Source organism: Mytilus californianus, unplaced genomic scaffold (genome assembly GCF_021869535.1).
Source record: "Mytilus californianus isolate M0D057914Y unplaced genomic scaffold, xbMytCali1.0.p SCAF_10, whole genome shotgun sequence".
NCBI lineage: Eukaryota > Metazoa > Mollusca > Bivalvia > Mytilida > Mytilidae > Mytilus > Mytilus californianus.
In genome coordinates, this window is record NW_026262582.1 from 73,830,139 (window position 1) to 73,845,502 (window position 15,364).

The following is a 15,364-nucleotide window of genomic DNA, read 5'->3' on the forward strand; positions in this document are numbered from 1 at the left end:
AAAGTCCTTCCATACACCGAATATACTAGACCTATTGCTTATAGTATCTGAGATATGGACTTGACCACGAAAACTTAACCTTGTTCACTGATCCATGAAATGAGGTCGAGGTCAAGTGAAAACTGCCTGACGGGCATGAGGACCTTGCAAGGTATGCACTTACCAAATATAGTTATCATATTACTTATAATAAGAGAGAATTTAACATTACAAAAAATCTTAACTTTTTTTTCAAGTAATCACTGAACCATGAAAATGAGGTCACGAACATTGGACATGTGACTGACGGAAACTTCGTAACATGAGGCATTCTGATACAAAGTATGAAGCATCCAGATCTTCCACCTTCTAAAATATAAAGCTTTTAAGAAGTTAGCTAACGCCGCCGACGCCGGCAGATCACTATCCCTATGTCGAGCTTACAGCGACAAAAGCCGCAGGCTCGACAAAAATCACATAAACTTAACAAGATAAAAAAAAATGTGGCCAAGGCGGGATAAACTAAGCCAGAAATACATGTACACCTTACAACCATTCCATACACCAAATATAGCTGACCTATTGCTTATAGCATAAAGGAAACAGGCCAAACCATGAAAACTTTATACTGACCAATGAACTATGAAAATGAGGTCAAGGTCAGATGAAACCTGCCAGACAGTCATGTACACCTTACAAAGATTCAATGTTTTAAATATAGCTGACCTATTGCATATAGTATACTAAGAAACAAACTTAACCAGAAAAACTTAACATTGACCAATGAACCATGAAAATGAAATCAAGGTCAAATGATAACTGCCAGGCAGACATATAAGAAAACTTAACCTTGTTCACTGATCCATTAAGGTCGAGCTCAAGTGAAAACTGTCTGACAGGCATGAGGATCTTGCAAACTTTTTTTTAAAGTAGTCACTGAACCTAGAAAATCAGGTCAAGGACAACAGACATATGACAGATGAAAACTTCATAATACAATGCATCTATATACAAAGTATAAGCAGCCAAGTCTTCTACCTTCTGAAATATAAAGCTTTTAAGTAGTTTGTTAACGTCTACATCATAGCCGCGGCCGCCGGATCACTATCCCTATGTCTGGCTTTCTGCGACAGAAGTTGCAGGCTCGACAAAAAACAATAAAAATTTACAGATTGATGGCTGGATGCTTATTTTCACTTTTACTTACGTTTATCAGTTGTTGGAAGAGTGATTGGCACTGAAAAATAAGAAAAATTACAATTATGAAATAAAAAAATTCAAACTTGATCTGTGTTTTATAATAATAAGCATTGTGTATAAGATTCATATTTTGTTTAGGCAAACTAAAGTCAGAGAACGGAAACAAAATATTCAGCAATTTTTCCATTTGTAAAGAGGCATAACTCTAGAACAATAGAAGTGACGACACCAAAATTCAAACTTGATCTGTGTTTTGTGGTAATAAGCATTGTGTATAAGTTTCATAACATTTGGTTGAGGCAAACTAAAGTTAGATAATGGAAACCAATTTTGGGATGTACAGACAGACAAGGGTAAAACCTAATGCCCCCTCCGCTACGGCGGGGGCATAAAAAAAATTATGAAATACACATGTATATCCACAGTCGCTTAGATTTTTCCAGACTGGAAATAATTGAGATTAGAAATAATTTCTCCTCATGCTCCTCACTTTCATTCATTTTTTTTTTACTGAAATGGTGGAATCACAAAACTACATTTTTAGAAAGATCTTGATGCATTGTTTGCCTCCAAATTCATGAAAAGATAAGAAGGTCCCTACAGACTCCTATTCCCAAGACTATAGAAGGAGCAAGGGCATCAAAGAACAATTGAAAAAAAATTTCAATTTGACAACAGTGCAATTATGCATGTCTCCTTTTCCTAAAAAAAACTTAAATTGTACTGTGCATATATTTTATGTTTTGTGATAATAGATGAAGTAACAAATATATGTATGAATTTTCCAATAAGTTTCTGATTTCTTATCTATCTTTCAACTTGTGATCGTTTTTCTTCCTAAAATGAATTACACCATGTACTTACAAATAACTCTGAGAGAAGTCTGTTGACTTTGTGCAGTTCCAACAGGATTATCAGCAAAACATTGATACATTCCTGTATCTGAAGTATCCAAATTTCTAATAGTCAGAGATGGTGAGCTGGGAGAGACACGAGAGTAACGAGAGGACCTGGTGTCAACATCAACCATCTCTCCTCGCTCCTCTCTCCTCCAGGAGACAGTGGTTTCAGGAGGATTGGCCACAACATCACATTCCAGTGTTACCTCTGTTCCCAAATCTCCAGTGTATTCCCTCTTTGGAACTGTGACAACAGGAAGAGCTAGAAAATAACATTTATGGAGTTAGAGATCTAAGTCAATTTATCAAAAGTATGACAGCTGAACATAGCATTATCTTAAAATTATGCAAAACTTTCCATGAAATCTAAATGCAAAAAAAAATTCAAAGGATTCAAATATACTACACACATGATTAAAAATAAGCTAAAATATGTCTAATATTCAGAAGGCCTTAGAAACCTTGAAAGCTTTAGACATTTAAGTTACTTACTCCTGAGATAATATTATTGATACATCTTTTCTATAAAAGCATGCAAAGCAAACCTTTGATCGACTTGCTTGCTATGTTTGCTTGGATGTTTGTAAACAAAAGGGTAGGCGGAGTTTCAGTCTGTATTATATATACTGGTATTTGATTGGACAATAAAAATTGACATACAACGTGAAATTTAACATTTAAATGAAGTTAATGTTTTTGGTCCAATCAAATTCCAGTATATAGTAAACAGACTGAAATAAGACTACCAACTTGTTGTTTACAAACATCCAAACAAACATAGCAAGCAAGTTGATTAAAGGTTTGCTTTGCATGCTTTTATGGAAAAGCTGTAACACTTTTGTTGCCCTCATTTTGATTCCCAGAATTCCTGACAAAGTATAATCCACAAAGTCAGATCAAACTCAGCATTCCTTAGTGCTATAGTATGATACATGGACTTCTAGATTTTATGTACACTTACCTCCAGTAACATCAACGTCACCATTAGTACTGGATCCAACACCAGCAGCATTCTCTGCAGTACATACATATGTACCTTCATCTTTAAAGTTTGCACTGTTTATTGTAAGAGAGGGCACACGTACTGAAGAACCACTGTATTTTCTACCATCTACTACAACTGGTGTCCGTGAATCACCTCGGACACGATACCATGTGACCTCCTTGACAGGTATGTCAGAATTGACTGTACACTGTATTGTCACAGGTCCTCCGTAAAGTACAGTGCTTCTGTATGGTTTAATATCTACATCAGGTTTCACTATAAGAGAAACATAAAAAGCTTGTGATTACTGTTTGGAAATGATTGCTCTCCTTTCACTTGTAAATTCAAAATTTAACATTGCATTGTATAGCATGGTGTCTTAATTGGGTCAACTTTTTATAACTGCACCAGGTGACACTTTTCATTGCCCAGCTTTAAAGAACTTCATTATTGATGTTGTGTGATGTAAACGCAGTAAAATGTGTTCCAAGTGGGATTACTCGACTTATCTTCTTAAATTTGGATTTCTTTACACCGGAATTATGTCCTAGTTTAGCCTTTGACATCCATTAAATTGGTGTAACACTGGTTAGAATTGTCAGACGATAAAATTTCCATTATTTCAATATAACTTAGTATTAGGCATCATAGTTCGCCGGGTTTGACAAACTAAGTATTCAAGTCAGATATCTCATTTATTATTTAAACATATAACGTTACAAGATCTCTTTTGACAAAACATGTGCTTTTAAGATTTTGTTCCCAAAAAGCAATGGAAATTAGCCTGTTTTCAGTTAATTCAATGGAAACTTGAAATTGATGCTGATTGAAACATCATAAAAAGGAGACTGATGTGTAAATTTTTCAAAAAAGACATATTTTCTATCTAGTCATTGCTTAAACTATGATTCATTGCGATAATAAGCCTTTATACCAGTTTCAAATTTGACTCTTTCTGTACATGGCTCTAAAATATAATAATAATTGATAAGTTACTTACCTGGTCTTTGTCTCATTGGAGGGGGATTCTTTGACACTGAAAAAAATAATAAAAACAACTTTTTCTACATATTGATACATTAAACTTTCTGCATGTGGTAAAAAATTTCATTTAAAGCATTAAAGTGGAAATTAATCAAGAGACACGTCAAGTGCATTTTAGTGTACTATGACTTGGTCAGAGTCACTACAGCTGCAAGTAGACTACTATTTCCTAAGGTAACATCTTCCCAGGAGCGGGTCCTATGGTCTGTCATGATAAACTTATCTATTTTGTTTGTAATTTCTAGTGCATTAATTATGTTATTGAACTTGTCTTATGGTTGCAACACCGTCAATTACTTTTCCTAATCCCCTAGGCTTGTTTTGTTTCAAGCTCTCAAATATTGTCTATTTTTTAGATTTCTATCAAAATTGACATTATTTATGACCTTTAACAAGTTGAAGCTTTTACTAATTATTTGCAAAAAATTATCTCAACTTGAATTTTTTTTTAGGTACATCTATTAAATTATTTCAAGTCAGGAATATGACAGTTGTTTTTCATTCCTTTGATGTGTTTTGAGCTTTTGATTTTGCCATTCGATAAGGGACTTTACGTTTTGAATTTCCTTGGAGTTCGGTATTTTTGATATTTTACTTTTTATTTTTGCAAGATTGAATCAAATCATAACAAAACTTAAATTATTTCAAGAGTCTGGTCTTTTGTTCTAAGGAGCTTCTGTTCCAAGTTTTGTAAAAATCCATGAAGTTTTGACAATGCCTAGTCATTAATGTCTTAAAAAATACTTTTGCCAACCACACACTGAACCTTAACATTGACAAATGTGACTGTGATGGCTATATTTCTAGATCTCTTTTGCAACTTTTGTTGCAAGACAGACATATTTTTAATGTCAGGGCCTTTTTATTTATAGCCGACTATAGGGTAAGAGTTTTTCTCATTTTTGAAGGCCGTACGGCTGCCTGTAATTGCTTACATCCACTTTATTTGAACTTAAGTGGATAGTTGTCTCATTGGCAATCATACCTCAACTCCTTATTTTTATATATATAACTACTTCAGTAATAAATTATCATACAAATGTAGCTCGAGTTACTTACTACCAAGAAGATCAGCATAAATTTGAGGAGGTACTTCAGCAAGTTCCCCAATAACTCCTTATAACTAGAACTATAACCTGAGACTGCACATAAAAGTTGATGATGCTCCTGATATTTTCACAACTTTTGTTGCAGGGGAGCCAAAATTATTTACTTTGGTAAGTGATTATTATACAAATGTAGCTTGTGTTACTTACTACCAAGAAGATCAGCATATATCTGGGGAGGAACTTCAGCTAGTTCTCTCTCACTCCTTGTTAAATATTGATAGGTGTTCAAAGGATGGGAAGAGGTCTCATCCAGCTCCTCACGATCATTAATATTCAATCCCATAACATATAACTGGATTCCGTCTGTCTCTGCTCTCTCTGCCGCTCGCCAAGCATCATTTGTACTCAAACTCTTATCTTGACCAGTTATCAACAATATAAAGTTTCTGGCATAGTCACGATCACCTTGGTCAGGTCTGAACATCTGGGTTCTAGCAGTATCTATGGCTTGTGCTGTGTTTGTTATTCCACCCCTGTATCTGACCTGGTCAACAGCATTTTGTACATCACTGCTGGATTGATAGTCCTTGAGATTGAACTGAACATTAGAATCTGTGCTATATCTCAACAAACCAACTCTAAATTCTTCATCATCGATACTAACTGTATCAGCGAGATTTTTAGTAAATGTTGTCATCCAATCAAAATATTCTTGCGAAACAGAAGAATCAAGGATAACAACCAAATCATAACCAGTTTCCTGTGGTTTTACAGTTGTGGCAACTGTAATAGAAATAATTGGTGTCCTTATTCTTAGTATATACATTAGGCATAGAAACAAGATCATAGGTCCATGAATTGCTCACCTGGCTAAATTTAACAAACTGATATTTATTTCTTAAACCTGCCATGTCAAACACCAAAAATCAAATGGCCCTTCCCTTAACAGTAATCACAATATCAATTTTTAATCAATTAACTAATTTTAACTTCTTAGTTTGCTATTTGAATAGTTTTAATTACAGTTGCTCTCTATCAATTATTGTTTTTAAGAATATATATATCAATATATATATATCAATAAATCCTTTTCTTATTGTTAAAGGGCAAGAACTCCAGACATTCAATAGTTTTGATCCTATTCAGTTGTGGATCCAGGATTAAAAAAAGGTAGGTGGTAACCAAGGCAACATAAGGAGTTGGGCTTAACTATATATGTAGCTTTATCGGGGGAATAAAACCCCTGTGCCTACCTCTAAATTCGCCTTTGATATTGGCAATTTTGCAGATTTATTGCTGATCATTTTAGCAGTTAACAGTTTTACCTATCTGTTATAGAACCATTTTTAGTTGATAATATGGAAAATAGTCAAAATAGTCATTTAAGGGTAATAACTCCTAAAGGAAAAAGTAAAATCACAAAAATACTGAACTCCGAGGAAAATTCAATCGGAAAGTCCCTAATCACATGGCAAAATCAAATGACAAAACACATCAAACGAATGGACAACAACTGTCATATTCCTGACTTGGTACAGGCATTTTCAAATGTAGAAAATGGTGGATTGAACCTGGTTTTATAGCGCTAAACCTCTCACTTGTACGACAGTCTTATCAAATTTCGTTATATTTACAACGATGCGTGAACAAAACAGACATTATAAATAAAATAGTCAAAATATGGGTACAGCAGTCATCACTGTGTTACAATATCAAAACAAACAATTATTTACAAAAAAAGCACAAAAGCATCTATCAAATTAAGACCCACATTCATTGCTTCGCGTGTCTGACGTCAGAAAATGTAAACGTCACATAAGAAAAAAGTTTGTCATTCAATGTCTATTCAAAACAATTTTATAATTTCACATGGGGAATGTTGGTATACAGGGTTAAAAAATCAAAAGTTATGTTAGAATTAATTTCAGAAATAGACCGAGATTTATAATTGTCCAGAAGTTCTTCAGAACCCTTAAGAATCCACATATGGTAAATACCACTACGCGAGTAAAATAAATTTGTCGTTTGTCGTTCAAAGTATTTTCAAATTTATAATAGAACAATAACATAATGACATATAATAGAACAATAACATAATGACGGGATCTTTTAAAGTACAGAGTCACGTTATAAGAACCACAGAAACACAAAAAGTCGCATATACAAAACACACCAGTAAAAATTAAAGATAATACAAACACATTGACGGGATGTATAAGTACCTAGCCACGTCAAATGGATATCACAGAAAACAAACCAAACAGTAAAAGTAATATTAATAATAGAACAAAGACAAATGAAAGAACAATATTACACGTTGTTAAGATGATAAACAACGTCAGTATGCAGAATCTATACTTCAAGACCATCATGTATTGTTTGTGAAGTTGATACGGAATATTTATCAACAAGGTCTTGGTACCTTCCGATGAACTTTTTTAGAAAAAGGACGAGACGTTCTTTGACATACCCCTGGTTCATCAACTTTCTGCTCAGACACTGGTGACGTTTTACAAAGGAGCCATCCAATAGTTTGAGTTGAATATGCAGGTTTGTAGCTCTTGTAATGGTGATCATTTTTGCTGTTCACAGTTTCACATTCAATGTTTCTCTCTATCTAATACAGTTCTTGAAAACATCAAAATATTTGATAATTTTCCTTTGCAGAGCACATTGGCTGTTACATTTTTTCTCTATCTATAACAATATTTAAGATAATAATCAAAAACTGAAATTTCCCAAATATTTACATTTCAAGAAAAATAATCTCAAAATGGGATGTCTGATTCATCTAGAAATTTCATAACAGATAGAAAATGGCCTGCTGATCAATTTTACCCCCTGTCAGGTCATATAATTGCAGGAGGAGAATTTGCCAAAAATGTACAACATTCGATTACAATGACGAGGAATGCCAAGTATTGGCAATAGCTCACATGGCCTTTAAGCTAGAAGCGTTCTATGGTTATTATGATGGTGATATGTTGTATCAAAAGTAAAAGATCTCAATCAATTACCTCAACTATAAAATTAAATGGATAACATAAAGTGGCAGATATAATATGGTGGCCAAGTGGTCTAACTAGTTAATTTATATTACCCACTAGCCTAACAACACAGAGGTTGTGAATTAGAACCATGCTTTGGAAAGATGCTTTAAACACCAATCTTATTTGAATAGGATTGCCAGTTTTCCTACCCATGATTAGTAGTTCTCTCTTGGTACTCTGGTTGTCTCCACTAAAGAAAAATGGCCTCCATGAAATAGATAAGTGTGCTGACAATGGAATTATAATCAAACAAACTATCAAAGAAATGATGAAGTGATACCCTACACAGGCAAATTATTCTAGCTTCAAAACAACAAGTCTTCGCTTTTCTTAGAAATGTGAAGAAACTAATAGTAATTCTAACTTCTTTGGTTGAACTATTCCTTGCATTAAACAACAACAGAGACAACTGTCCAACCATGAGACCACTGAGCTGGACAAACAACTGTTTAAATATTTATCATAGCTTACCTGGACAGAAAGCTTGGAAGACTTGGTCACTCAAAACTGCCAATTCATCAAAGCTTTGTACATTGAAGCTGTTTTCTGAGGACGGTTCAGAGGCCATGGCATCCAATTCACGGGTATCTCTTAAACCAATACCAACAGCATAGATATGAATTCCTTCTGCACGAGCCTTCTCTGCCTCAGGAATGGTTCTTCTTGAATTTATATTTGACACACCATCAGTTAATATAAGTACTACATTAGGCACACCATCACGATCCCCATTGGCAGTTGTGAACATTTGTGAACGCATAGTTCTCAAACCATCAGCTGTGTTTGTACTTCCATATCTATATGGAATGGCATCAATAGCTTCCATTATGTCTTGTGAGCTACTGAAGTCATTCATTTGGAATTCAATATGGACACCAGTACTGTATGAAACAATTCCAACTTGGATATTACCAGAATCTAAATCAGCATTCTTTAAGAAATCTTTACAGAAATTCTTCATTTTCTGATAGTTAGCATCACCCACACTGGTTGAGGAGTCCAAAATAATGACAATATCAACTTTGGCTTGACCACATGCTGTGAAAAAAAATATATGCTGAATGTATTACATATACAATAGAATATCTAGACTGGAAGAAACGTGGAATTAGTTAACACTTTTATAGAACAAGCACTTGAGCTCAGTTGTATTTTCCATTTCATTACAAATTGGGAAAGATTTGTTGATAGGGGCTCTCTAAAACGATTGCATGAGCCTTCTCTGAAGGTATTTCTTTTAAAATATTAAAGAACCTTAGTGAGCGCGCTCACATACCCCACGTCCTCACATTGTCATTGGAGAAATAAAATATGTGTAAGAAAAAAAATTGTATAAGAAAAAAAAATTGAATCATAATTTCCTGTCGATATGCACATCTACATAGTATGTCCTTATTATCTACAAAGTTTCATGAAATTCTGTTGTGTGGTTTCAGAGGAGATGCGATGACAAACTGTTGCAGTAGTACATTGAAACAAATAAGTTCAAAGGGGCGTAACTCCTAGAAAAAAAATTGAAACGTAAATTCCTGTCGATATGCACATCTACATAGTATGTCCTTATTATCTAAAAAGGTTTCATGAAATTCTGTTGTGTGGTATCAGAGGAGTTGCGATGACAAACTGTTACATAGTACATTGAAGCAAATAAGTTCAAAGGGGCGTAACTCATAGAAAAAAAATTGAACCGTAATTCCCTGTCAATATGCACATCTACATAGTATGTCCTTATTATCTAAAAAATTTCATGAAATTCTGTCGTGTGGTATCAGAGGAGTTGCGATGACAAACTGTTGCATAGTACATTGAAGCAAATAAGTTCAAAGGGGCGTAACTGCTAGAAAAAAAATTGAACCGTAATTTCCTGTCGATATGCACATCTACATAGTATGTCCTTATTATCTAAAAAGGTTTCATGAAATTCTGTTGTGTGGTATCAAAGGAGTTGCGATGACAAACTGTTGCAGTAGTACATTAAAGTAAATAAGTTCAAAGGGGCGTAAATCCTAGAAAAAAAATTGAATCGCAATTTCCTGTCGATATGCACAACTACATAGCATGTCCTTATTATCTAAAAAGGTTTCTTGAAATTCTGTTTGTGATTTGAGAGGAGTTGCGATGACAAGAAACAGGACTGATGGACTGACGGACAGACGGGTCAAAAACATTATACCCTCCGTAACTCGTTGCGTGGGGTATAATTATGACTGGACCTGTAGTGATTATTAAAGAAAGATAGCCTTAAGAATTGACATGCATTGAAGTAAAAAATCTCAGGTCATAAAGCATACAAAGGACAAGGGGTGATAAGGGCCATTTTAGGCCACACCCCCAAATTTCATTTAATTTGTCATGTTGTAATTCTACACCACAACCTTCTAAAAATGGCATTTTGGGTCTTTCTCTTTTATTCTGTTGCCTAGCAACCAGTATAATGGTGGAGATAAACTCATTGAATATGCTAAATATTTAGCTTAAATCAATTTATATTTGAATTCAAACCTGTTTCACATGCAGTGAATAATATATTTATACACTGTTTAAATGTAACACAATGTAATCCACATTTCTTGGCAAACTCATTGTAAATTCCCGCTAGCAATAAATCTTTGCCCATAGCAACGGCAATTTGTTTGCTCTTTACAAGATTTAACTTTTAACATATATATGTTGCAACAAAAGATAATTCATGAAGCACATTAAAAAAAAGTAACAAACTCCAAGGAAAATGTCAAGGATAAAAATCAATGCTGAAATATCAACAAACAAAACTAGAGACAAACAACAGTAATTCTTCTAGAGAACGTGGTAATGAAATGCACTTCTTAGAGTCCATCTGTGGAGTAAAAAAATGTACAATTGCCCTTACAGTGAATATTGTGGTTATTACATTTTTTCATGAATTAATACGTGTACACCTTATATATTCTTTTAATTATACTGGGTATTGATGATATTAACAGATTTTGTCTCTAGTGCTGGGTGGATTCCTTTTAATTTTTAATGCCCCGCCATGGGGTCTCACTAATTAGCAACAAGATGAATAAATAAGCAACAACAAGACTAATTTAGCGCTAAGAAATATTAATATTAATCATTTAAAATAAATAGATATAGAAACATGCATTAAACGGTGTTTTTTTTTAATATAAGTGTATTTTCATTACAGTACTATGTAGAGTCCGTAGGACTCAAAAGGACCATATATATATATATATATATATATTTATATATAACAATATTCTGTGAATTTTTATTTTAAAATATTGAAATTTCTTTTTCACAAAAAATTCATTACAAAACTGTAGTGCTCCTAAATGAAACAAAATTTGAAACTTTATTTAACAACAAATAATCAGCTGTAATTAATTGACTTTTTCTATTAATTTATTGTTTTGATAGTATATAAACTGTCTTGTCGCTAAATTTGTCTTCTTGTCACTAACTCTTTATTCTTGTTGCTAATTTTTTTCTTCTTGACGCTTCTTGTTGCTAGTTAGTGAGACCGCCCACTGATGTGGAGGGGGCATTACAGTTGGTATTGGATCCATTCGTTCCCGAAACACATTTGTACCCAATACATTCACACCCCACACGTTTGCACCCTTTACGTTCAAACCTTATTTTTATTTGAATTATAAAATGTGCATTTGTATTTTCAGATGTATATATATCAGAATATTTATATTTTCATGAATAAAAAATCGTGAATTTTTTTTATGAAATAATTTTTTGGGTGATTAGATGAATAATTATTAAATATTAATTATTTATGATTACTTTTAATTGTATTTACAAAGCTTATTTGGTGTATTATTGTAATGTGTTTGAAATCATAACAGCTGTTATTAGTGATGAAACGATTATCGCCGACAATCGATTAGTGGCCGTTTAAAGGACAGCGATGCTACTAATCGATGACGAAAATCAAAATCGGCGACATTGCTGAAAATTTATTTGTTAAACTTTGCTGTCTTTTTGGCACAGTTTTGTCACGTATATTTTGATTGTCAGACATTTTTAACCTAAATGGTACTTTTTGGGGAGGGGAAAGGGACGGAAACAATATTCATGGTACTTAATGCATTGAAAACCACATGTATTACAAACACCGTGATGAATCTGATCAGAAACCTGGATCTCAAAAGCACTTTCATAATATCAAAATAATAACATGAAAACGAAATTTACCATTCATTACTACTGATACCAAGGGATCACTTTTGGGAAAAATGTAAAACTTATTGGGAGGAATTTTAAGCCATTTTTTTTAGTAATTAGGAATTTCCTCAAGGGGGAAAAGCCGAATTTCGGATGCAATTTGAGGCAAACTATATCACTGACAGTAGTTTTACTTCACCATAGTCCATATAGTTCTATCACCATTATTTCAGATGACTGATTTGAGTAACTTAATACAGAGTAGGTATATTTGTATTTTGTTTATGGACACATGACAAAAATTCACATGTAAAATATGATCTTCATTCATCAACATATATTAGAAATCATAATGTATATAAATATATATAAATAACAGAAACACATCAACACTATTAAATAGTTTTATTTTATTATAATTGATACAAAACAGACAATTATAATCGATTATTAATCGATTATGCTCTGATTATTTCCGATAATCGATTATATTTTTAATGGGATTGGCCATCACTAGCTGTTATAACTAGCTTTGGTGTAAAGTGAAATACACGTAGTTAGCTTAGTAGGTGTAAAAACAATGAATTTCAGTGATTATGGGACTTTTTTTATATTTTAAATAGAAGTGTTTCTAAAACATGTTCACATGGTTAAGTATTAACTGAAAATAATTTAAAACTTCAATTTTATTCTTTCATTACATTTATTAACCATTGCTATTTTTATTAATTATACTATAACAATTCAAGCCTTACCCCCCTCTGTTTGTTTCATTCACAAAGTTTTAGTCCAAACCACACACTATATGCAGTTTTAATCTATCTTTCAATTTAAAACATATTTTCTACTAGGGTGGTTTTTTGACGACCTTGGATTGTTTAACTGTTAAGACCTTGCAAGGTTGTTGAAAACATATTTATATTAGATGATATAATGATATAATTCAAAATTTAATCATTTAAAGGCAGTAAGAGATGAAAACAAGAATGTGTCCATAGTACATGGTTGCCCCACTCGCACTATCATTTTCTATGTTCAGTGGAACGTAAAATTGGGGTCAAAAATCTAAATTTGGCATTAAAATTAGAAAGATCATATCATAGGGAACATGTGTACTAAGTTTCAAGTTGATTGGATTTCAACTTCATCAAAAACTACCTTGACCAAAAACTTTAACCTGAAGTGGGACAGACGGAAGAACGGATGGACAAACGAACAGATGAACGAACAGACCCACAGACCGAAAATCATAATGCACCTCTACTATTGTAGGTGGGGCATCAAAAATCAATTTTTTAATTATCCGAAGAAAGTAAAAATCACTTAAAGTAATATTCTTATATATCTTTGCATTCAATTTGCTTTAGATTTCACAGTTGCAAAAAAGGGGAAGTAATTTTTTTGTCAAACATCTTTGAAATACACAAATTATTGATGGCCTTAGGCTATGGCACTTAATGGGTCAATTAATTTGACAGTTACACAGCTAGTTGAACTTCCTGTCCAGGAAGAATTATGAATTTACCGGTATTTCAAAGGAAAATCACTTATGAAATCTACCATTTATCTATCATTTCATACTTAAAAATGGGTGAAAACAGGTCTAGGTGAGCTCTTAAATTCCTGCGTGTGAACCGCAAAATCCAGACTGTTGACAGGTATGATGGTGGGTAAAATAACTGACTTTGGACAGTAGTGTGAAATTGCACCATTAGAGCAAACTGTAAAAACAGTTACTATATAAGTAACAATCATAGGGATTCTTCCACTAAAAATTTTCTTTATACTTAAAAGGCATATTTCTTAATCAACAAAAACAATAAAAATTTACATAATAGATAGATGGCTGGATGCTTATTTTTACTTTTACTTACGTTTATCAGTTGTTGGAAGAGTGATTGGTACTGAAAAATAACAAAAATAACATTTATGAAATTTAAAAAAAAAAATATGGTAAGAATTATATGGCAATAAACAAGAAATGAAAGAATCTATAAATTTGACAACAGAGCAATGATGCATGTCTGCTTTTCCTTAAAAAAACTTAAATTGTACTGTGTTCATATATTCTATGTTTTGTGATAATAGTAGTAGCAACAATTATATGTATAGATGTTCCACTAATCTAGTTTCTGATTTCTTATTTCTGTTTCCAACTTATTAGTTGGTTTTTTTCCATAAGTGAATAACATCATGTACTTACAAAGAACTCTGAGAGAAGTCTGTTGACTTTGTGCAGTTCCTACTGGATTATCAGCATAACACTGATACATTCCTGTATCTGAAGTATCCAAATTTGTGAGGGTCAGAGATGGTGAGATGGGTGAGACACGAGAGTAACGTGATGAAGTGGTGTCAACATCAACCATCTCTCCTCTGTCCTCTCTCCTCCAGTAGACAGTGGTTTCAGGTGGATTTGCCACAACATCACATTCTAGAGTAACCTCTGTACCCATATCTCCAGTGTATTCTCTCTTTGGAACTGTGACAACAGGAAGTGCTAGAAGAAACATATGCAGGGTGAGAGATCTAAGTATAAAGAACCTTGTAAATAACATGTCTTTAAAAATAAGGAGATGTGGTATGTTTGCCAATGAGACAACTTGAACAATCCATCAGAAACCATATGATGTTAAAAAGATGTAAGTATTCATAGGTCACTGTATAGCTTTCAATGGGCAAAACCCATACTACATAAGAAAAATAACAAGAACTGTGAGATATTGTTGTTATTTTCATTATTTATGATAACCCTCTACATGTATTCTGTTGGCAGGAAGATGAGGAGTGGTGAATCTGAAACCATACCAGACAAGTCTAAGCAAATTCACATAAAGCATTATAACAATTTCAGGAAACTCTTATAAAATCAGAGAAAGGCAAGAAAGTTTGACGTCATAATTGAGTTTTGTTAGGACTAGTTAAATATGATTGAGCAAACCACATGTTGAAAATAGAAAATAATAAATTACATGAGGAAAGTATTCAATAACAGAT

At 33.2% G+C, this 15,364-nt stretch overlaps 1 protein-coding gene across 12 annotated transcripts in view; it reads right to left on the bottom strand.

The window, feature by feature from the left end:
- LOC127718513 (uncharacterized) overlaps window positions 1-15,364 on the bottom strand; it is a 150,120-nt gene that overhangs the window by 84,921 nt on the left and 49,835 nt on the right. For 7 of the 12 annotated variants that reach the window (XM_052224571.1, XM_052224569.1, XM_052224572.1 and 4 more), the window contains 4 exons: window positions 14,571-14,867; window positions 14,242-14,271; window positions 8,678-9,244; window positions 5,364-5,939 (listed from right to left, as the gene is read on the bottom strand). The exons of 1 other annotated variant lie outside the window; for it this stretch is intronic. In XM_052224571.1, coding sequence (XP_052080531.1) covers window positions 5,364-5,939; window positions 8,678-9,244; window positions 14,242-14,271; window positions 14,571-14,867 — 1,470 coding nt within the window. Of the gene's footprint in view, window positions 1-1,186; window positions 1,217-5,363; window positions 5,940-8,677; window positions 9,245-14,241; window positions 14,272-14,570; window positions 14,868-15,364 lie in introns of all 12 variants that reach the window. 4 more of the 12 variants (XM_052224576.1, XM_052224568.1, XM_052224573.1 and 1 more) reach the window with 3 other exon arrangements.